This window comes from Antedon mediterranea, chromosome 4, assembly GCF_964355755.1.
Source record: "Antedon mediterranea chromosome 4, ecAntMedi1.1, whole genome shotgun sequence".
In the NCBI taxonomy this organism is placed as follows: Eukaryota; Metazoa; Echinodermata; class Crinoidea; order Comatulida; family Antedonidae; genus Antedon; species Antedon mediterranea.
Window position 1 is genome coordinate 2,939,159 of NC_092673.1, and position 25,884 is coordinate 2,965,042.

Consider the following 25,884-nt stretch of genomic DNA (forward strand, 5'->3'; position numbering starts at 1 on the left):
CCGCCAGGGATCTGTGTTCGTTGGTGAAGCCATTATCGATGTAATGAAAGTCTACATTAAAAAATAATCAATTGTAATTTTTCACAAATCCATTATTGATATTCCAATTGCGTCATTCGTTTTATATTATCGTTGTTTAGTTCGCTAGCATTGTATTACATGGATGTGATATTTGTACTGAATAATGCGTCTCTGGAGACTGTGAAACGGATTGAACTTCGGTTTCTGGTTACAAACTTTGATCGGTGCATGGCTTCCATTCGCTCTTCCTTCTTGTGGAATATTTCGATAGTCCTGTGATGATCCTAATTGGGTTGCAGAATCTGCATCAGCTCATGTCAACATCGCATCCTCTTCGATTGTATTATCTCAGCTCATGTCATGTCATCATCGCATCCTCTTCGATTGTATCATCTGCATCAGCTCATGTCATGTCGACATCGCATCCTCTTCGATTGTATCATCTGCATCAGCTCATGTCATGTCAACATCGCATCCTCTTCGATTGTATCATCTGCATCAGCTCATGTCATGTCAACATCCCATCCTCTTCGATTGTATCATCTGCATCAGCTCATGTCATGTCAACATCGCATCCTCTTCGATGGTATCATCTGCATCAGCTCATGTCATGTCAACATCGCATCCTCTTCGATTGTATCATCTGCATCAGCTCATGTCATGTCAACATCGCATCCTCTTCGATTGTATCATCTGCATCAGCTCATGTCATGTCGACATCGCATCCTCTTCGATTGTATCATCTGCATCAGCTCATGTCATGTCAACATCGCATCCTCTTCGATTGTATCATCTGCATCAGCTCATGTCAACATCGCATCCTCTTCGATTGTATCATCTGCATCAGCTCATGTCATGTCAACATCGCATCCTCTTCGATTGTATCATCTGCATCAGCTCATGTCAACATCGCATCCTCTTCGATTGTATCATCTCAGCTCATGTCATGTCAACATCGCATCCTCTTCGATTGTATCAACTGCATCAGCTCATGTCATGTCAACATCGCATCCTCTTCGATTGTATCAACTGCATCAGCTCATGTCATGTCAACATCGCATCCTCTTCGATGGTATCATCTGCATCAGCTCATGTCATGTCAACATCGCATCCTCTTCGATTGTATCATCTGCATCAGCTCATGTCATGTCAACATCGCATCCTCTTCGATTGTATCATCTGCATCAGCTCATGTCATGTCAACATTGCATCCTCTTCGATTGTATCATCTGCATCAGCTCATGTCAACATCGCATCCTCTTCGATTGTATCATCTGCATCAGCTCATGTCATGTCAACATCGCATCCTCTTCGATTGTATCATCTGCATCAGCTCATGTCAACATCGCATCCTCTTCGATTGTATCATCTCAGCTCATGTCATGTCAACATCGCATCCTCTTCGATTGTATCAACTGAACCAGCTCATGTCATGTCAACATCGCATCCTCTTTGATTGTATCAACTGCATCAGCTCATGTCATGTCAATATCGCATCCTCTTCGATGGTATCATCTGCATCAGCTCATGTCATGTCAACATCGCATCCTCTTCGATTGTATCATCTGCATATAGCTCATTTCATGTCAACATCGCATCATCTTATCTTCGATTGTATCATCTGCATCAGCTCGCTTCTTTTATATTTTAGTATTCACATCTCCCCCCCCCCCCATTGTTATGTGTGTTATAATCAATCATCAATACAATGTCTCTTAATCCTTCACATTTCAAATTTTCCAAACAAAAAATTTATACCATATTCTTTTTATTATGTACTAAAGAATACTTGAAAACAAGGGATTAAATTAGTTCCGATCGTCATGGTAACTAACTCCAAGGTATTAAATATTGTATTAACACATAATATAGTTTAATGCTTGGATGAAAATGAACGAGTTATGCTACATAAATCAATCAATGCGTCCTATATCAATTTCTCAATTTACTTACTGAGCCAAAATGAAGGTAATTTATTGCTATTTATTAGAATTAGCTATAGTGATGATAAGTGAAGTTAGCTCCAGGTATTATTTTGTTTCTTGGGATGGGGATGGGAATGGTATTAGCGGGAGGCCGACGACTGAACATCGTCTAAAGCTCTATCTACACTATCAAACTTTATGTGACAAACAAAATGTGATGTGTTTATATATGGACATGATGATATCATATCATACCATATTTGGGCATATCACTACCTTATTTGTGTATATCACACCTATGCCTAGATAGTGTAGACTAAGCTTTAGTTTGGGAGTAAACTGGTAGTAGCTACCCATGGCGTATAATGTCTTCATACAGCTTCTCTAAACGAAGAACAATTCATATAGGCGTAGCCTAATACATTAAGCCAAGGTAGATATTGGAACACCTTGTACAAAATTCTCAAAAATACGGATGTTACGTCTATAATGTGAAATTATGACCTGTTTTTGAAAGTGAAAATTAATAGCGTGTCGTGTCCTGATCATTATGTTTGTCATTATAGACTCATGTTCCTTCCGCTCACTCTGCTGTTTGTTTTAACAGTTATCTCATTTTTCATCATAACAATAGGTTGCTGCTATTATTCATAAATCACGAACCTTTACAAAAATGTAGTTTTTACTTTAAAGACTTTATACCTCCATGTTTAACAAAATTGCATGGAAACGGTAAATGAATACATACACACCCCGGAGCCGTTCAAAAGGTGGCAAATAAAATTACAGAGAAAATGGGCTTTTAGATATTTAAAATTTCAATAAAATTCATATAAAATTCCAAAAATGCTTTGCAGGAGATACCATTATACTGTTTACAATTAATAATATTAATTAATTAAACTTTTGGAAACCAATATTTATATTTCTGAAAAGGTCTGTAGGAACGAAACACTGGGTGAGAAGAGAGCAGGTTTATGTACATTTAGAGTTGATTATTCAATTAGAAAAAGAAAAGTTTGGCAGAAAATCCAGAAAAGTAGGCCTAACTCAATATATCAAAATATCTACAGCTATATAATGTAAAATCCACTTTATGGGAAGCTTCTAAATGGTTGCATTTACTCACTCCATGTAATGTATTCGTTTATTACTGTAATAATTATTGATTGTTTGAAAATTACGAAAATGCATGTATAATGACATAATGACTGAGTCGTGTGTAAAGACGTTACAATGTGATTAACAATCTTTTGTAGGCTTTGATGTTTTCTATGAAATGTTTTCAACATGTATCAGTCAATGTCACGCAACCTTTCTTACGTAGATAAATAACTTTATTAACATCAAAACATAGTCATTAATTTGCTTTCGGTAAAGTAATTTGTTTTGTTTGTTTGGGGATTTTTAAAAATTTTTCTCGGTATTAGTTTTGTATTTGATAATATCATTTTGATATTAGGTTTTTTTTATTGTCATTGTTATCTGTTGATAACGTTATATCATAGTTTTCAGAATTCTTGCGGAATTCCTGTGGCCTAGTTATTGCAATCATTCCCGGACAAAAACACATGAAGGCTGCCTACGCTTTGTTGAATTTAGGAATGCTCTCCGAATATATTCATACATATTATGTTGTACTGTTTAGTTAGCATACCTTCTTTTTTCTGAGTGAGATTCTGGTGGTATAGTTATATGTCTAGTTCTTAATTCTGTGAGTGGGTATTGTACCTCCACGTTTATCTGCGCTTGTATTAGGACCTCTCGGAATACTAATTAGGCTACTCGTGTAACTTCTCCTGCTTTAAGAGATACTGGTAGGCATATAGGTGTTTGTTTACGTTTAAGGTCCATTTACACTAGGATGATAACGATCGACGATATAAATAGATAATTATGCATTTTTCATATATATAAAAAAAGAAATCTAACAAGTTCTCATCCTATAAACTATAGTAATGTTACCGGTGGGAATAAAGGACGCCTTGAAACTTTCATCCGTCGGGCTGGTAAAATGATTGGTCTGGAACTGCCTTCCATTACCGATGTGCACCTAGAACACCTCCAGAAAGATTTCGAACGCATTGAGTCGGATGCCTCTCATCCTCTCCACAAAGTGATCATAGACCAACTTAATCCAAGTGGTAGATTGAGGCTCCTCAGTGTGAAAACAAATCGATATGCCAAATCCTTTATTTCCTCCGGTATCATCCAGTACAACAGGAAGTCAAAAAGATAATATTATCTTGTATTTTTTTAGCTGTTTTTATATGAATGGTTATATGCTATATGTGTATTTATTGTATTTTCTTTGTTTTTTTTATTATGACGAGCATTGAATTTCCTTTTTGAGGATCAATAAAAGTTATCTTATCTTATCTTATCTTATACTACTATATTCTTCCTTTGATGATGTTCACACGTCCAATCAAATGATGTCAAGATTGATAAGAAAAATAATATCGTGACAACAATTTTATTGTTTTTAATAATCATGACGTCATTTGATTGTGATTAAAAAATATGGGTTTTTTTTATCAAAGACAGCATAAATGGTTATCCTATAGTTCTAGAACGAAAAACCTTTATTATTTATTTTGTTGTGTAATAAAAATGCATGCTTATCTTTCTCGTCCTAGTGTAAATGAGTCTGTATTTCTATGAGAATGACCTTTAAATTAAAAAGGAGATTTTTTGGTGTTCCGCCATCCAAACAAAGTTTTAAAACGTTATTATAATCTTTGTTCATCAAATAAAGGATTGACCCACTAATTTATTATATGAATTGAATTAGGTCATGTTTCATTCTGTCACACTTGACTGCTTTCAATATATTGCATATGTTATTAATCATTTGAAATCTTAACATCCGGGTTTTGGGTATCAATACTTCCTTATCAATAATTCCACACGCAATAGTCTCCTTGTGGGGATAGTCCGATGAGACCGAACAAGGTAAATGGACTTGTGCCAGTGCCTTTGGATGCAACGTAAAGCTCTGTCTACACTATCACTTCAAATCAAACTTGACAAAAAAATGTGATGTGCCCATCATAATAGACATGATGATGTCATATCACTGCCATATTTGTGCACACCACACATTTTTTTTAACTAGTTTGACCTGGCACATCTTTATAAGCCTTTAAGCAGCTACGACGAGAGAGGTGGACATTTTGAGAACATTCGAGTTGTTTTTTGTTTTCATTTTTAAATTTTAAATTCTTTACTGTGATCACTTCGATATTTAAATGTCTTGTCAAAGTCACAGTGGTCGGTGGTTTTCCTTGATTTACCATATCATTCAAGAACCGTAAAGATACATATTATGACTATGCACTATAATGTGTCACTATAATAATCACTAGTAGAAGATTATTTGGATTTGATATGGATTAATATGTCGGGATTTGATAATAATCCCAAGTTAGTTTTAATTGCTCCTGATTTAAATAATCTTGAGTCGGCACACTTTCTTTCTTCTTCCCCATAATATTGTCTTATTTTAAAAAAAATTACGATCTTTACCAAACACATTGAAATAATAGCACGACAACATTGTGGCAATTTAAGGACATACTTTAAAGACCAATTCTAGATCTCCTTAAAATCTGGCGCTTTTTTGCACGCCCCTTCTTTCGACGACAAAGGGCGTTAAAGACTTTCTAGTATAATTTTAGTTTGGGCCCATTGCCTAGCAGATCACTGTCTGCAAGTAATGTAATAATTTACATAACAAGACAACTGAAATCATGTTGATCAAAGACAATAAGAACGAAATATGAATCACTTAACATCTAATAACGAGAGGATGTCTTAAAGATTTAAAATTCCAGTGAGTCAAAATGACTGTGCAGCGGCATTTAAGTTGAATTGACGTTTTGTGGGCACCATGGCTGCTTGTTGACATTTTGTATCACAGCCACGTGGATTACACACCGGCTTGACTAATTGACAGAATCGAAAGAAAGGGGGCTTTCAAATTCTTTATAATTAAGTTAATTAAGCAGTGGAGATATGGCTGTTGTTTTCTTTCCCTTTAAACAGATATGAATTATGTTGTAGCTGTTAGTATTTAGGCGTGCTTTGTTAAAACCGAATGTCACTAACCAACGATATTATATATTGTAGGCCTGTAGCTAAAGCTTGGTTCCCACTAGAACGTAACGCAAGGACGTAAACGCAACGCAAGCGTTTCAACCAATGACAAGCGAAGTTATAGACAGTTAGCAATCACAAGCGAATAAGCCATCGCTTGTGATTGGTCAATTCACTTGTGTTGCGTTACGTCCTTGTGTTGCGTCGCTAGTGGGAACCACGCTTTAGGACGAACATTTTCTGCAGTTTTGTAGTTCTGTTGGGAAGAAATACAGCCCCCTACTAGTGGCTCTTGCATGGAAGCCTACATCAGCTAAAATATAAATCTGTATAATAAAGAAAGAAAAATAACAGCCAAAACAGCCAATCATATTTCCTGCATAGCCTAATTAACTTGATTATAAAGAATTTGAACCCCTTTCGTATATTAACATAGGCTGTTAGAGTTGGCCCTTACGCCTAGTTATATTGCGAAATCAGATTTTTAATTGATGGGTTTCAATGGGGATTTCAAAACATACCGTATGCCTTAAATAATAAAAGGACCCGGGGCGAGTTATATCTCAACCCCTGGATCCACCTACGTTTTTTCTCTGAGATTCTTGATCTGTGTTGTGTTTATTGCAAGTTTATCATTCATTATGTGACTTTAGTTTGTAATATGAGCGTTAGAGACATCGATATTTTATTAGGCCTACTGGTCCTTGATTTTAGAAATAAACTACGAAGCGGAATACAGTAGAGTATTAGGAGTTGGGTAGTTGAGTGGTTAGGACATTTGACTGTCACACAAGAGAGACCGGGTTCAATTCTACTCGGCTGTAAATGAGTACCTGATTAAAAATACTAGGGAGGACAAGGCGCTGTGGAAAGTAACTGGCCACCCTCCACATAATGCCGAGGCAAAATGAGCTCCCCGATGAGCTCCTAACAGTTCATTACTCATTATGTTCAGAATTGAATACGGGACCTTTACCTGTTTTTGTTTTGTTGCTGTTGTTTTTGTATAATATTATGTACCATTATATGAGCGTGATGGAGATTGCGTTAACACTGGATAACTACTTATACCTGGTCTTGCATTATTTAGACTATAACAGATGGCATTTTGATATAATATTGATTGATAATACAACAGCCATCATGATATTGATGATACACACGACGCAGGTAGTGAGTTTAGTCCAGATATAATCCTCCCGACTGTACGCGCTTAAATCACGCAGTTTTAAGTAGGTGCTTATTCGATGCGAACAAGCAGAACACGTCATAACGTGAAAATGATTAATGTGTGATATTTAGGTGACAGACAGTGTACTGTTGTCAGTTTGTTAACTAAATACACGAATTGTAAAATATGATAAACACAATCTATTTGAGTCAAAGTGCAAGTCCCTGGTAGGCCTACAAAAATGTTTCAATTTCTTATGCAATAATTCTCGTGGTGTCGCTGACGAAATTACACTTTTCCCTGTGACAAAATAATGGTCTACTATCATGCCTGCTTGAAAGTAAACCTGCGATGTTTGAAACACTATTGCGTCGTCGGTTTCTACTTGTGATTACGCAATATTTTGCGTCGATACGTCGCTGCGTTGCGTTCTCTAGTGGAAACACGCTTTAGCTCCAGAACGCAAGGATGTGGACACAACGCACGAGTTAACACGTACACGCGACAGTTTGGATAAGCTATCGCGTCATGGCTCAGTAGTCACTTGCGGCGCGCTTGCTTCAGTGGGAACCATTGAATTTAAATTTAAATTTATATTTATACTGGGTAACCTCTTCAGTCAAAGACTGGTCTCCCAGAGGGCCCAGTTGGTGATAAGTGGCTGTGATGTACTAACTAACTAAACACCGGGGTAACCCCCTACTCGTCTCGAAAGATGTACTAGGTTCTTTAAAGTTCACACGAGCTAGATGTGTACACTGGACCTACGGTTTATAGTCCTTATCCGAGAAGACTCGTTCTACCACCAGAACCATGGAGTGAGTGAGCCTCGAACCCCTGCCGATGTTATGGCTACGTAATTACGGTTCCACTGTCTTAACCGCTCGGCCACTCACTCACTCACCAAGCTTTTAAAATTAAATACACGTCATCGAAAGCAAAACTATGTTTCAACATTTGTTTAGTAAACATGCGTTGTCATAAATGAAAAACTTATGCCATGGAACATGGAAGATCGGTTCTCAATATGATTATCTATATAGGCCCTAAATGGCTGGTGAAATCTTAGGGAATGCACCGCCCAAATCAATTGGAATAACAAATGATTCACGAGTGCTACAACGTACTTTTACCTACTAAAAATGATGACATTATGAATATGTGTTTACATGAAATGTTTTGATAAAATAACCAGACAAGCACTTGATTTGCTTGTTGCAATATATGATTTAAACTGTATACAGTCAAAGTCGTTGACTCCGCCCACTGTCTTGCCATTGGCTCGAAATATTGGCTTTGATTACGTAATGATCCTTTTTACACATGCCCGTGACTAACCGTGACGTCATAGTTCGTAATCTATAAAGCACTGGTGCTTTACAAAGAGCTCATACACTAAAGCAACCTGACAAACAAAAGAGCTGGAAAATACGAGATTACATCATACCTAAATACAGACGTGTTTTATACTTGTGGGTATATACCAGCTTTTATTTCAGACTTTATCATTTGATATTTTCATCCAACGAATTCAAGTAACTAATACTATAAACAACACAGTTGAAATGGAAGAATTTGGCCAGGATACAACATGCTACTCTGAACGAAGAATGGCAAGGCGCAACGCACTGCCGAATGTGATGGAAGGTATTGAGCCTAACCAGTTGCAGAACCTGAGAGTACCTCTTCTTGGTTTGCCGAACTATACCAGTGACGAGGAACACGATGAAACCTGTGATTTACCCCATGTTACCACCAGTTCATCTGAATGTTTCTTGTCGATTTTGTCATACGATGTCGCCAATAACAAGCACAACGCAGCAGATGAACACAATGTGAGCATAGGAGGACAGCATTCGAATGTCATGGATAAGGACATTATGAACATTCCTTGTTATCGTCGTCGAAGGAACGCGTTACCCGACGCGTTAGCCATACTTGACGACAAAAGCCGACAGAGAATAAGCTCACTGGGATCAAAGCACCGCGGGAAATATGGATTAAGGCCGTGGTAAAAGAAACAGTTATTTTCTTGCAGGACTTTTTTAAATGCATAACTCGTTTATTATAAACAATGATATATAAATACAAGTCAATAATCACAGCGGTATAATGTTCAACTAATGATTTATAAGCAGGACTTATGTTCAACCAAACTTAGCAGACGAACTTTGAAATTTTAGAAACACACAGACTAACTACTGTACAAGTTACATACGTCAACATTTTCTTCACTCAAGTTCTTTTTTAGTCGGCAAGTTTTGTTCTTGGCGAGCCTACTTGACATTTCCAACTCGCATAAAGACTTTGAATGCACGGTCCAAGTCACGGGGACTGTTTTTCTGGCGCCGCTTGTCTTACATTATATTGTAGTAATTGAGCATTAATGTAAAACCAATACTGTACTAACAAACTAAAATATTCGTATATTTAAATTTTTAAATCACTAAATCACTGAATTAATATTATTTAATAACACGTACATTATCTTTAATATTATGTAAACATATGATAAGTCATATTATACTACTATAGGAACAGAGAAATATTATATTCTTGGGATAATGCGAACAATGCAATCTTTATCATCGATAAGGCTCTGTAATCAAGTTGTTTTATTATTGTCTGTCTGAACCATTATTGCTAAACTTCATATTTCACGTGAGTTTTGCTGCCCTTATCTTATGTTGTTACGATTAGGCCTAGGTACATTTTGGAAAGTAATAATACTGTACAGCAAGTAATAAAAGCTAAGCTTATCTTGGCAAATAAATGTCTTCACTTTCAACGTTGTTCATCACAAAACGGCCAGTTTTTCTGAGTAATTGCTATGGTATATAGCCGTAATGCTGCTATATACTCTAAATGAATATAAATCACAGATATAGACGAGTTTATTTCGCCTTCCGACAAACCGTTTATATTATGTATGCATATGTGTCTTTCATGTTTTAGGAAAGATAATTTCGATATTAAAAGCATTTTTTCACGAATTGATTAATAAAGAATAAACTATTTAATATAAATTATTCTGATTGTTGTAATATTTTGTTATGTATGTGGGCGTGACGGTTGCTAGACCTAAGGTGGGAGGTGTTCGTTGTCGAGTCATAGTGAGGTGTTCGGACGTTTCTTAAGTAAACTCGGATATAGGCACAGTAATCACTTCCTCGTCGGTATCCAGAACACAGGATAGATACAGGTAGCAGTCCGTTCAGATGGGTATTAACGGGTATATACCTTAGTCCGTTCAGATGAGTGTTGTTATACTACAACGATGAAGCAGCAGAGTGTGTATGGTGCGCTAGATAAAACATAATTATCATCATTACAGTGTGAACGTTATACAATGCAGTATTGATATTAGACCACATTGACGAATGTCAAATAGGCCTACCATAATAGTCATAATAATCATGGTATAATGACTATCATAATAGTCATTATATCATTTGACTGATAGTTTGTGGTTTTTCGGGTTTTTATTAGTAACTCTATATCCCACAATTAATTGCAAGATTCCAGTTTTTGATGATTGGGGTATATCTTGTTTTCTTCTACAGAGAGTATGCTATGTTGTGTCGCACTGAAATTGCGTTCATTTAACATACAGCAACAATATAGTATTGAAGCCATTGCCACTATAAATGTGCTATGTTGTTTTGGAGTGTTTTCCTCGGCCCAACGTCTCTGTTATATTGATACAGTGTGGTAAATGATTTAAAGTAAAGACGTCATTTCCGTTCTACAGGTTGAATGTTTTCATGTCTCTAGTAGTGCATACGATATGGCAACATTCGATAGCCCGATGTAGGCTAACAATTATAAGCAAGCCAATCTTTAACACACGTTTGTGCTTTTTTTACCTATATGTCAAATTACCAAGCACATATTTGGAATATTTAATGATTATATTCTTCACTCTCGGCAAACTGAGATTCAATTTTATATTAAAAACATTGAAAAACACGGACAGTGAAATGTCATTTATATGTATCACTTTTGCACCTCATTTCACAACAGTAGGCCTAAATGCTAGATCTTATTCAAAATAGGCCTACTCGTCGCGTCGTCAAAATTAATAGACAAGCGGTCGTTTAAAAAAAACTACTAATTGCGTGGCGCACCTGTAGCGCGACGCAGTTATATATTTGTAAACGTCGTACGTCATGGTAACTTTACAGCCTACTCTATGAGAGCTATAGGCCTACCCAGAAATATTTCAACCATTATTTACTGGTAGTCCTATCACAAATCTCAATACACACACTCTGAATAAGTTAACTTATTTCTCTATGCTTTCACCGATTAAGCTAGTTATGCCATCACCGGCAGGCCTATCTACCGTAGGCTACACCATCAATTAAAAAAAATCATCCCTCGTTATTGAATTCTGAACGAGTAATGATAATTCGTTCCATATCATTAAACAAGATAACTATATAAGATTACAATGTACTTTATTGTAGACTGTATTGCTACTGTTGCCATGACTATTGTTGATTGCAGTAGCGGCATACTTCAGTACCGTACCTAAACAAGTTAATATTACTGATTAGTTGAATTTCCTGAACATCTGGCACTTTGCTTGTTGTTAATAAAAGTGAATTCATGTATGGTTTCGGGCCAAGGTTGATAATAATGTTATAATAATGAATAACCTACTTTCAGATTGTTCATGTAAAGAAAAAAACAATAAACAAACATCTATGAGACATCTATGAGAGCTTAAAGCTCTATCTACACTATCAAACGTTATGTTTGATGTGCCAAAATAGTGATATGCTCAAAAAGGTATAATAGTCATATGACATCATCATGTCCAAATATGGGCACATCACACTTTTTTTGTCACTTTAGTTGTAGGTATAAAAAATGCATATTTATCTTTCTATCGTCGACTGTTATCGCCCTAGTGTAAATGGCCTTTAAAGATCCATATTTTGCGCGCGTGCACACGTAGTTCGTGTGCACGCAAAATAAATCAAAGTTATCAGTGTTGGTGGGACCGGGAAGCGTTTCGTATGGTTAGGGTTTTAATTCATAAACATTTAAAATATAAATTGCAATTGAGTGCCACTTTAAAAAAGGACAAGGTGACAGTGAGTTTGGAAAACCAAAAACAAAATTGAGTCGAATGATGATATGGTCTGGGGAATAATTCCCTGGGAAAGTAGGCCTACCCTTTTCTTTTTTTTATTAAAAAAAGAATAAAACGGTTTTTTTTTTTATTTCCGTCAGCAATAAAAAAATTATGAAAACCACCTGATGTATTATATGGCAACCAATGAATGGTATTGTTCAGAAACTAGGTGCGTAATAACGAATCCCTGATGAATTGTTATGCAATGACTCTACCACCAGAATACTTCATATCAAAATTCCCCTATAAAGAATCGGTTATTGCTTGCAGGCTCGATCATGTAGAGGCCTAACATTCCAGTAGTTCTGTGAAATCAAATACTGTAATGCGCTTCACATGTGCTCCTCAAGCATTCACCAATGAAATATATAGAACGGTAAATCGGTAGCACTATTTGGGGTAATACATACCCGTCCTACTTAAACAAACTGTTATTGATCCAAAAGAAAACCGTAAGATACATAGCAAATGCTCCTTTATCCCATTCCAATCCTTTATTGGTTATCCGCAACGAAGTTGCAGGATAACCTCTTGTGATTGTACGAAATCATTCTGTATGATTTTTGTGTAACGCTTTTCTCTAAAACTCGCAAACATAACATTTCGGTAACTATCTTAACATATTGACATTTACGTAACGTCGTCAAGCGAAGCTTTTCATGACGTTTACAATTGCGCAACGTGACTTACGCGCGATTTAACGATTTTGTCGTATTTAACATAGCTCGACAACCAAATAACATTTCAACTTGAAACTTTGCAAAAGTTTAATTTATATCATGCGCTAACTTTCTGTTGAAAAAAAATTCCGTGTTTTAAACAAAGTTACGCGCGCACGCGCATTTAAAATTTCAAAATGCGCAAAATTAATTTCTAATCAACTTTCTACGCGTTTCATGTCGTTTTAAGCATGTCAAAAATTCCCGCGCGTGCGCACATTTTTACGTGTGCGGTGCACACGTAGCATTGAAAACGTATTTTTTTTCGTAATTTATGTTTTTCCAGCCTTTTCTAGTAATTTTACCAAATTTTAAACAATTTCGACTTAAAGATACGTCATACGAGCACGTCGAATTGAACAATTTGCGCGCGTTTTTTATGAAAAGGTTAAACAATTCGTTTAAAATATGCCTTTTTTTAAACAGTCGTAATTTCTAAACTAGACGGTCAACTTTTTGTGGATGACATATTCTAGAAGTAGATGAGTTGTAGATATCGGATCAGGTATTAATATGGCTAACCGGACATTGTGACGTCATCGTATGGCCACGCGAATATAAAATTTAGGATTTTTGTATCTTTCGTCATAGCTCATCACATTGAATAGAGCGCATCTCCACTTATCCGTTTTCTATTTTCACCCCGATTTTGATATTGTCTAGGTCAATCAACTATCTTTCGCATGAGTTAAAAATATTTTAATTTTTTTGACGTCATCATGCCTAAAAATTTAAATCACGTGTGGCATTAATTTCATCTTTACAGTAAATTTTAATCTGTTATAGCTCGTAAGAATAAAATGTGATAATCACGATTAAAACTTTTCCTGGAAGCTATTGGATTGTAGATACGAAATTATGTAAAAATGTTGCCAATCGGATGTTGTGACGTCATCATATGGCCAGTTAAATAAAAAAGGTCGTATTTTCATCTTTTGCGTCATAATTCATTACATTTAAAAGAGCGCGCATCAATATTTAACGTATTCAAATTTCTTCTACACGCTAATACGTTGTTGCTGAGATAATTTCCTTTCGGAATTGCTAACTTCGCGTTTCATTTTAAAACCGTCAACATGTTAAAAATTGCAATAAATAGCGGGTCCCGTAATTTCACCTATTCTACACTGTATGTGATATGGATACAGATTATACTGTGTATACTATATATGAATTTAAATAATAAAATTCAGCAATAACAACATATCATATTCTTCAGTTCAGGTCATAATGCCAACGTGAACACTTCCTTTTGTCCTCAACCTATCCCTTTAATGTTAATGTTGCACCACTTGCGCGGCGGATAACCAAACTCGTCAAAGTGACGAGTTACATGTCTAGTTTTCTTCTTTTGGTCTTCTTAAAATTCAGGATATTAACCATCTTCAACAAAGTGTTTTCCTCTATTCATGGCTAAACTCGATCCTGCCATCACACTTTGATGATTTATTTAGTTTCAATCTTAATTTTCATAACCACAGTACTCGGAGCGCAAATCAAATACGTATTCCTTTTTTTAAAACTACTTCTTTTAAACATAGCATTAAGTTCACTGGTCCTAAACTTTGGGATAACGTACCAGTTAATATAAAAAGTGCTTTGTCTAAGAAGATTTTTTCTTTTAAATTGAAACGGCACCTGTTATCTAGTTATGTTTAATTATCCTTTCACTCATTGTAGTTTTGATATTTAGTCTTTTCGGTACCCTGAATCTAAAAGTCTTCATTACTGTTTTTGTCCTGTTTCCGGTTCCCGTGTTGTCCTGTTTTTGTTTTTTTTTTCATTTTCTATGGGCTGCCTTATACAAGCTTTGCTTTTTAGGAATGTTGCCCCTCTTATTTTAATAATTTTTACTGTTAATTTTTATTTTCTATGAAAGACAAGAGAAATAAATGTTACTTTGATTGATTGATTGATTGAAAATCCTTTAGGGCACAATTTATTGAGAGACCTACTGTACCTTTATAGTATGATGTATTTATGCTTTGTCTGCACTATCAACATGTATGTGACAATGTGATGTGCCCATGGACATGATGATGTCATATCACTACCTTATTTGGGTATATTACTACCACATTTGGGCACATCACACTTTTTTTGTCAAAATAATTTGATAGTGTTATAGACAGAGCTTAAGGCCTATTTGAGAATTATCATCTAAAGGCAGAGTATTGGCAAAAATACGTTAGGCCTATATAGTTTGTAATTGCTAGGCCTATATTCTTTTATACTATTAGTTTGTAAGCCACAATATACACTAATATAAACATGGTAGACCTACGGAGACAACTCCTGGAGTCGATGGAATTGTTATAACCGTGTCGTCATCCATTCATACCAATGTGTTGGTGTTTTTGAACTGAACTGAACTTTTATTGTATCTCTTTTAAATCAGAGGCACAGTCTCAATGAGATGTGCAACAAGTTTACAGTGAAAAATAATACATACACACTTAAATATAAATACAAAACAAGAAATTAGACATGAGAACAAAATTACAAAAAAAAAAATTTAAGAAAACTGAGACAGATTAAATACTAAGAAAATGGATAAATTAAGTTTGAGAAGGAATTGTATTATATATATCATTTCGTGTGTTCCAAGCCATGGTCAGAAAAATTTTGCAATGTTTGTCGAAAATAATACTTGCTGGGTGTTGATCAACTGAAAGTAATCCTTCTTACTGCGCAGCTTGAGGCTAAAAACTGAATTCCATGCCGCGGTGCAATTCTTCTTCTTGTAGTTTCTACGTAAGTAGCCTCTGTAGTACATATCCTTTCTAATTTCCATGGTTTTATTCATTTAAAATAACCGCAAAGAATGTCTATTTTGTTAACAAACGTTTGTGGCAAAAAAAAAAAAAAAACGTTTTTGCTCGTAATTTATGATTCATATCGTTGCTTCCTAATGTCAGATTTGCATAAAAATGTACTTCCAACTATTATTAGATATTCTTCTAATCAACTAACACAATTTTTAAAATTGAAAATAAATATTCGTGCGCTTGTCTCTTTAAATGTAACATTATAGAAAGGTAGATTGATTTATCAATAAAAAAAAACCTTCATTGAATGTTTTTTTCCATCTAAAATAACAATTCTGTGAATTTGTCAAATTGGAAGCTCACATCCTTGTGGTTTCAATATATAGGCCTATGTTGTATTGACCAATAATTGTATTTTATACCATAAACTTTCCTTGCTTTGTGATTACATCATGTGATGACGTCACAATACGGAACACGGATTGATTTTTATTATTGGTTGTAATTTGCCACATTTTGTCTTTTCCCATGAGTAATGGTATAATGCATGGTACTGTTGGTATATCAAGGATAACGAGTATGGAGCGCCAAATACCTGCTATTTACTTTAACCCTAACGCTTTCAAACTGGATGCGATGGATATGTATGGCGCGCTAAGTAAAATAATTTGTCCGTGCTTACTCTAAGGTATCTCTATTGCAATCTTAAGATATTTCTATTAAAAATAAGGAACCTTTATTGAACCAAGATATCTACTATCTTCCGAATAAATGACAGTGGCGCGCCATACTATATACGGATGTTGTAGTGGATCTCTTCTTAGGCTTGTAAATCTTGTAGAATGGTCTGAACTTAGCGGCCTACTTTCCTCAGTGAATGTTTGCAAAATCGCCGTTATCTGTTTGTCTATAGTCAGTTTTTATGTAAATCGATATAACATTTGTTTATTTTAATATTGTATCAATAACACGGCCGGTCGTGAGAAGTGTGTTTACATTACGATAATTATAATTGTTTGTATACTAAGATTAGGACATCCTAAACAATCGACACTTATACAGATCCGCAAGTAGAGACAAAAACCATATTGCACAAACCACTAATTCTTTAAGATTATATATTTCCGCTGGTATTTTTTGTTGTTTTAGTGTTCAGGGCTTAGGCCCATAGGAGCGTTTGGGAGCAGACTGATATTATGTAAGACCTCTGTAAAAGGGAAATATAATAATTTTAATATACGTTGAATATTCATGAAATTAGCCCAGTTACTCTATTAAATACCTGTTAAATATGTCCATACGTCTACCAAAATGACTATCATAGCCTAATATATTTAGTGTGAGTACCTTTATATTTTGTTGATTCTAGTATAGGCCTACATGTTGCATTCCGTGATTCACGTAAAAGTGTTTCAATTAGATCTGTTCATCCCATAACACGAAAGCTATACATTATCAGGGAAGAGTGATCTGATATTATCATCACCATTTCATCATGTTTTCATCACTCATTTTAATTTTGCATTAATTATTGAAAGAGAGTACGTCTAATTTATGGCACCTTTGGGCGCGGTTCTTGCTCGACTTCCCCTCGAATTTAACTGATTTGTTAAAGCCAAACACAAACGAGCGGTAATAATGGTGAAACTATGTTATTTCTTATGATCACACACAACGCGGAGCGGACGGACGAGATAGATACAACAGATTCTACGTGGGACAAGCTACGCGGTTTTCCGCTTGCCGTTACCGTTCGATCGTATGAGTATATGGGCCTTTTTGACCATACAACGCGGAGCGGACGAGCGGTTTCGCTGGATAGATACAGGTTCTACATGAGACAAGATACGCGGTTACCGCTCGTCTGTATAAATTGGCCTTTAACCATCTGGGAATCAAGTTAATTGATAATTGTCGTCTGATTATTGACTACGCGTCATCGAATGCGCAATAGCGCTCACTTGGGACAACATTAATTAGGTTGTGAGTCGTGATGATTTACTGTTCCTGCTGAATGGATGAAGGACCTTTAGCAAAGTTCATTTTAAACCGTCGTTTATTTTGATATTTCCCTTCCTCCTACTATAACTATACTGACGTTAGTACAACCAAGGCAATCTAACAGGATGCTGAGCTCTGGAGATCAAACGGTTTATATATGGCTGCCTGCTACACGATGAGTTCCACGCCCCTTAACAGACATCGCGCCTCCGGTGAATATGTATATAGTACTGTTGGTATTATTTGTCCTGTTGGTATTATTTGTCGCAGCCAGACATAAGATCAAAGGACTGACGAGGCAAACCCAGTTTCATGCTGTTCGATCTCAAAGACATGCATGCATCTAATCATTATTGAATATTCTGATCTTCTGTGAAGAAGAAATGTTAAGTCTACCAAAACCATTACATCTCATGTTTGTGCAATGAAGTATGGTTGAGGTTGATAACCACACCAAATGATTTTTTTCACAGTATAGTTTAGGTAAACGATAAAATTAAACCCGCACGTGTTTATTGCGTAGATATCTCTTGATGGATAAACAGTTCATATACGCGCCACTGATTGCGACGCGTCCTAATTGAAAAAAATATATCCTACATTTTACAGATATTCTGACTGATGACTTGGTTAGACAAGAAGATAACGAAGAACAACGGAAATATATGGGAGTCTGTAAGCTGAATAAGGAAAACGCTAAGGTAAGGTAGCTATGTTTAGTGGATGGGGAGAGTTCAGTCGTAATATTAAAGCGTGGCTCCCACCAGTGACGCAACGCAGCGACGTATTGACGCAAATTGATGTATTGCGTAATCACAAGTGGGAACCGACGACGCAACAGTGCTGCAAACATCGCAGGTTTGATTTCATACAGGAGGGAGAAAACACAATTATTGGAAGGGCATTTTCGCACGTTGCGTCGCTAGTGGAAACAAAGCTTTAGCCATCTACCTTTCAGATAAAAACTTTTACAGTTTTGTTCAAAGTTGTTTATTTTCTAGCCTTCAAACAAATTTTTGTCCAACATTTGTAATATTCTGGAGATAACAATGGGATTAATGATGTGTTGTTGTTGTGAAGAAGATGACGTTGATGACGTAGAAGATAAAGACATTGGAGATAATTACAAAGATAATGTTGAAGATAAGGCCAGGGGGACAATGATAGATCGAATGCAATATCAGGGAGTTGATGACGATGATGATAATGCCGATGATACAGATGACAAGACACCTTTATGCATTGTTCATACACCGAACAATTTCAATTTAATCTAATGTAATAAATAATAATTTATGGTAATCTATTTTTATTTAGCATCGCCGCTTGGATATTATCGTGTCTCCATGGGATGAGTATCACTGCGCGCTTGTACATTTCACAGGTTCTGACCATTTCAATCGCTCATTGAGGGCGCTTGCCATAAAGAAGGTTTGTTCAATTATTACCTACTGTATATTGTTTTTTTTTAAAGTGTACGATATCATTTATTATATAACACCTAAATAAATTCCTGTCATTATATTGGACGATTGTGGGTCACATGGCGTGCAATAGTACGCACTATTAAACGATTAATTATTTGTATAATAATATCTGTATTTAAATTCTGCAGGGTATGTCATTATCTGAGCATGCACTGAGGCATGGAGTGATACGAAGAGGCAAAGTAAAGGTTCATAATGGAACACCTTTACCGGTCCACTCGGAGGAAGATGTGTTTACTCACCTTGGCTTGGAATACAGAACACCTCATGAACGCGATTACTAAAGTAGAGACGCAACGCTACGACGTAATTGACGCAAAGTGCTGTATTGTCTAACAAACATCGCAGGTTTGATTTCACGGTGGCGGGTGAAAACACAATTATTGGAAGGGCATGTTCTTACGTTGCATAGTTTGCTTCGCTAGTGGGAACAAAGCTTTAGCTGCCAAAAATTCCTGTGTTTTGTAAACCAGTATACTAACTTTGACTGCTATTTCTCACTATGTGTTCGAGGAGCATTACACATATTGATAAACCAGTAGTAGACTGCAGAGTAGACTGTTTAACAAAAAGTTTATTTGGTGTAAATAATACATATTTGTAATTGATAGAAACATCGTATATACTAACTATAATTAATAATTTTCTAATTTACCATTAAATGATGATATATAATTAAAATGAATTTATTCACGACTATCATGAATTAAAGATCAGTTTGAAAGCGTAATCTTTAATCTGAACGTTTGTGGTTTCTTGGCGGTTTTTATCGTGGAGATACACTAGCGTAACATTAGCTGAATGGAGTGTGAACTAGAGCTTCTTTCTTGACGCACGTCAAGTTAGCTAACTTTGTAGAGGGCGACAAACAAATATTTGTTCATATTCACTGAACAAAACGTTAATTTTGATCATAGCGAATTACATATTTGGGATTTATTGCACCTCCCTGAACAAACAATTGTTCAATTGGCAATTTTAATATCGCATAATATTAAATATAATTCTAGAGTGAGATTTTGTTTTGAGGACAATACATTTTTTAAAAATACATATTTTATTGTTCCTGGCTGATAACATTTATTGGATCCACACCTTTTTAACAGTGGCATACAGTCCATACAATTAAACAATTTAACGTTAAAAATATACAAAAACAAGAGAAAAGAAATATTTAAAAAACTTTTTCCATAGCCTAGATTAAAACTGTTTGTCGCCCTCTAGTTTTTCCTATTTCAAAAGATTTGATTTTGTATTGGGAATATAAATATGACATAAATTGAAAATTTTACCTCATTAAATGACGCTTAGATCAGCAATGACTGCAACCGTAGATATCAGCAAAGCATTGAGATCAGTATTAGAACGAATTGAAGTGGCAAGTCTCAAAAGATCAGACGTAAATACCTTTCTATTTATTGATTCTAGCTAAGCCTAACTAACTAAAAGGGCCAGACTGTGGCCGGGTGCCAGCCAGGCCTAGTAGGTAGGCTAGGCCTGGCCTTGATTGACCCTGACAGTGACACTTTAAACTGGCTAAACTGCATTAGGGGTGTATGTAGGACCTGGAAACATCCACATGACATTATTAGTAGGCCTTTTATGTATAATGAACAAATCAAAGTGGACCCCAAAGAATCAACACAAAACAATCCCCATAAATGAACGAATTACGCGTAGATAGTAGACACACAGCGAAATATTGGTTGGGGTAATTTGTCATTTGTTTATTGGGGTTCGCTATGATTTAAATACATTGTCAGATGCTCACGCCAAATCGTATTTAGTAAAGTAAGTAAGTAATATTTATTGCTTTCCAAATACAGTACAAATATATATAACAGTATAATGTAAATGCAATATAAAAAGAAACATTAAATATAAAAATACAAGACTAGACAAGAAAATAAGCATGGAAAGCAGGGGATGGCCCTTTAAGCCCAGAGGCTTGTTTCCAAAGGGGTCCCCAATTTATTAATTGATTAATTTCTACTTCCTTAGGGCATTCCAAAAATTGAACCTCGATTGGTTGCTGTGTCAAAGACGAAGCCTAAAGAAGTAATCCAGGTTGCATTCAACGCAGGGCAGCGTCACTTTGGTGAAAATTATGTGAGTTAAATTATACACATAAAAATTAAAAATAATGCTATCGTTATGCAATCCATCCACCATTTTAAATTCTGTCTACACTATCAAACTAGTTTGACAAAAAAAGTGATGTGGCCAAATATTGCAGTGATATGACATCGTCATGTCCATATATGGGCACATCACATTATTTTGTCACACATAGTTTGATAGTGTGGACAGAGCTTTAGGAAACATCGTGATTAATATTTGCATTATTTGTGTAAAGGTTCAAGAAATACTTGAGAAGGCATGGGATGAAAATGTGCAAGAAACTTGTCCAGACATCAAGTGGCATTTTATTGGACATTTACAGACAAATAAAGTGAAGAAACTTCTAGGTAGGTACACATTTTCACAATAAATGTAATTTTAATGTCATTTTTGTTTGATTCTGTATTGTGTTTTGATTTTTATGTTCTTTCCATATTTTTTTAATACTTTTTTTATATTTTTATAACATGTAAATACAACGCTTTCAGCTTCTGCTGTATTTTTTGTATACCGCAATAAATAAATAAGATTATTTTGAACAATATTCCATATTCATTCAACACTTTTTATTAAAACTTTAACAACTTAAAGGTGTTTTTCAAAATAAATTGTGAGTGCATGCGCAAACTTTTAATATGTTCTTGCTCAGCCGATTGTCTGACAAAATGTCATCTATGTTTTATTTTGATGATGTCATCATGTTAAAAATTTGTAATATAGGTGGGACACTATAAACATTATGCACATTGTCACAGAATAACATACATCACCTGGTTCTGGTGGTAGGTCCAGTGTACACAACTAGCTCATGTGCATTTTAAAGAACCTAGTACGTCTTTCGAGACGAGTAGGGGGTTACCCCGGTGTATTAGTACATCACAGCCACTGATCATCAACTGGACCCTCTGGGAGACCAGTCATTGACTGAAGAAGTTACCCAGTATAAATATATATTTCAATCAATCAATTGTATGTACAGTATTCTGTATAAATAGTAAACTGTATAAATAGTAAACTGTATAAATAGTAAACTGTATAAATAGTAAACTGTATAAATAGTAAACTGTATAAATAGTAAACTGTATAAATAGTAAACTGTATAAATAGTTTTCTCTCTAAACGGTAGATATACCAAACTTGTATATGGTTGAAACGGTCGATAGATTTAAACTAGCCAAAGAAATTGACAAACACTGGGGATTGTTACAACGACCTCAGAGGTTAAAGGTCATGGTTCAAGTAAACACAAGTGGTGAAACAAGTAAGTTTAATTGCAGATATTGTCTGCCCCCACCCAGGAGTTTCACAATAATTGAATCATCTCCTGATTGGGTAAAACAAATTAGCACACCCATTGTTTTGATACTGCAAATGCCTTATTTTGTTCAATAGCACCCTCTATGGTTTGGTGTATTTTTAAAGTTGTCATTATGCCCTCTATTGTTTGGCAATGCTTTCATGAAGTCTCCTGATATTTTTCATATAAAGAATGTTTATTTTTCTTTAGATAAAAATGGTGTAGCACCTGACAATTGCTGCACCCTTTATGAGGAAGTGAGAGAAAAATGTTCAAACCTAGAAACAGTTGGTTTGATGACTATTGGTGCATTTGACCATGACCTTAGCACTGGACCGAACCCTGATTTTCAGGTAACTTAATGTTATACATTTATCACTCCCAAATACCGGACTCTATAAAGACCAGAAACTCTCCCAATACCAGACACTCTCCCAATACCAGACACTCTCCCAATACCAGACTTTTCTTGAGGTTCAAAATGTCCCAAATTCATTTTTACCATTAAATACACGTTCTGAATACCAGATTTTCCAGAAAACCAGACATAGTACGCCAGCCCAAAGGTGTCTAGTATTTAGAGAGTTGACTGTACAAGTTATTAAAGAAATGTATGGATTACAGTGTTCATAGCTGATATACAATTTATTTTTAAATATGTGTTTATTAAATTGAACGATAAATTGTTTTCCTTTTAGTGTCTTTTACAATGCCGTGAAAATGTTTGCAAGAAATTTAATCTAACTTCTGACCAGGTAGAACTTAGTATGGGAATGTCTAATGACTTTGAACATGCAGTAAGTAACTACATACAAATTGGCGTATTTCTTAAGCTCTGTCTACAACTAGTTTGACAAAAAAAGTGTGATGTGCCCAAATGTGGTAGTGTTATACCCAAATATGGTAGTTATTTACCCAAATATGCACATCACATTTTTTTTTCATAATGTTTGATAGCATAGACAGAGCTTTAAAACTAAAATATTATTTTTTTGTTATAAATCTAACTCTGAACCCATTTTTCAACAGCAAAACCTCAAGAGTTAGCTTGTAAATTGTGTAAAAAAACTTGTTTACACACAATCTTATTACTGTACTATAAACCTTCTAGATGTATACAACTTATATGGTTGTACTGTATGTGCTAAATCCTTTATTTTTGTGTGATTACAATACCCCAGATACCAATATATTGTGATAATAAATTCATCACTTATATATTTCAGATAATCCATGGAAGTACAAATGTCAGAGTAGGTAGTACTATATTTGGCGCTAGAAACTATGGGCCCAAAAGCGAGGAAAAACAAATAACCGGCAACGAATTAAAGGACAAGAACGTACTACCCAAGAACGAGGAGATATCGACAACCAGCAACGACGAATTAAAGAATGCTACACAAACAAATCATATATCAAATCAAGTTGAAAAACTAGATATAAATGATAGTAAATAAATAAAATGGTTTTTTTAATGTAGATATGTTAAATATAAATGATTTTCAATGCAATACGAGTAGTTTAAGAATAAGGCAGGAACAACCAATCATATTGAGGATTGAAGTTATTATGTGTGCTAATAGTATATATATATATATTGACATAATACTGCTTGAAGGTTTGCATGGCGAAATCAAATGTTATATAAAGTTTGCGGTACACCACATATATTAGTTCTGAAATGAACTGTTGAGTTTCTCTCCATTTCAGAACTAATATATGTGGTGTACCATAAACTTTATATCTACGCCATATTCTGCGTTATCATTACTGTGTCATAGAACCAAGTTTCATAAAATAACTAGGAAAAATACCTAAAATATTTTCTTTCCAGAATTCAGTCATTATGTACCAATATTGCTATGTTTATACTGCATATATATGACCATACATTAGAATATACCTGCTTCTTTTATTTAAAGAACATGATTAAACAACTTGATTAGATATTAGAATTACTGCAATAAGGTATTATATTACAAATGTGTACCAAAGATCTTAGTAGTAAATTGTAAGATTATTTATCATCCTCTTGCTCTAGTTTCTCAAAACAGTAATTTCATCTTGTAGGCCTAATACCAATACTGTATATTCTGTCTGTTGTTATTTTTTGTGTTGAAATATCAAGTGTTGTTGTGTTCGAAATGAACCAAGAACTACAGAATTAAATCTATTATTTATATCAACATACTTATGCTCTGGTGTGATATTATTTTCATTCTCATGTAAAATGTAAAATTAGTTTATGGCAAAATGATATTTATAAATCATTTTAACTTTCTTGTATATACTCGAACCATGTACACTTATAACTGCAATTAACTTGGTGTGTAGTTTTAATTCCAGGTTACACTTGTAAGAACCAGTAACCAAATCATGTTCTAAACTCCAATGAAACCAATTTTACTGAGTTATCATACAACCAATAAACCAGTTACTACAATTAACTGGTTTTAATTGGCTTTTAACTGGAATTTTCTCCTGGGTCTGTGATAGTAGTTGATTGGTAGTTTTAATTCCAGTTCAAAACCAGTTAATTGTAGTAACTGATTGATGGTACAATAACTACCGACTGAGAACAAATACCAAAGTCCAGTTAAAATTCCAGTTATTGAAGTAGCTGGTTTAGTAGTAGTACGATAACTGTTTAAAACAGGTATTTAAGCATCCAATTGGTCCCAGTAGACTGTAGGGTTTAGAACATTAAGGTTACTGGTACTTATATGTGTCAACTGGGAACCGCTCAAGGACTAATTTTAGAGGTAAAAAAATCTCTGAGCTAAAGCCCAGAAGTTTTTCTTTCTTTTCAATAATACAATACTGTACCACACAAACATCAATGCATAATGATTGATTAAAGGTCTGATTCTGATCTTATATTTCAATATAACATGACGACAATGCAATACAGACACATAAGCACATAATTTAAGTTTCTTTATGGGTGATTTTAATTTACAAAATTCCAATACAATAAGCTACTGTATTATGTACGACATTGCTAGTAGCTTGTACTACAAGTACTGACACAGTTATAAGCCCATACTGTAAGCACCAACCCAGTTACAAGCCCAGTCATATTTTAAATATCTATTTCTGTACTAAAAACAACACAAAATGCACAAAACACAAC

General features: G+C 35.0%; 2 protein-coding genes across 2 annotated transcripts in view; both read left to right on the forward strand.

Annotated features, from left to right (window-relative positions):
- Nucleotides 1-20,064, forward strand: part of LOC140047884 (DNA polymerase lambda-like) — a 42,943-nt gene extending 22,879 nt beyond the window's left edge. Inside the window, exons 8-10 of the mRNA XM_072092910.1 lie at nucleotides 18,456-18,547; nucleotides 19,164-19,277; nucleotides 19,462-20,064. Of these exons, the coding sequence (XP_071949011.1) occupies nucleotides 18,456-18,547; nucleotides 19,164-19,277; nucleotides 19,462-19,617 (362 nt within the window). The 3' untranslated portion in view covers nucleotides 19,618-20,064. The remainder of the gene's footprint in view (nucleotides 1-18,455; nucleotides 18,548-19,163; nucleotides 19,278-19,461) is intronic.
- A 496-nt stretch (nucleotides 20,065-20,560) lies between these two features.
- Nucleotides 20,561-24,926, forward strand: LOC140047885 (pyridoxal phosphate homeostasis protein-like). The gene is made up of 7 exons (XM_072092912.1): nucleotides 20,561-20,732; nucleotides 21,335-21,442; nucleotides 21,690-21,801; nucleotides 22,581-22,715; nucleotides 22,962-23,104; nucleotides 23,450-23,548; nucleotides 23,978-24,926. The coding sequence occupies exons 1-7, from the start codon at nucleotides 20,634-20,636 to the stop codon at nucleotides 24,206-24,208; spliced, it is 927 nt and encodes a 308-aa protein (XP_071949013.1). The 5' UTR covers nucleotides 20,561-20,633; the 3' UTR covers nucleotides 24,209-24,926.
- The last annotated feature ends 958 nt before the right edge of the window (nucleotides 24,927-25,884 follow it).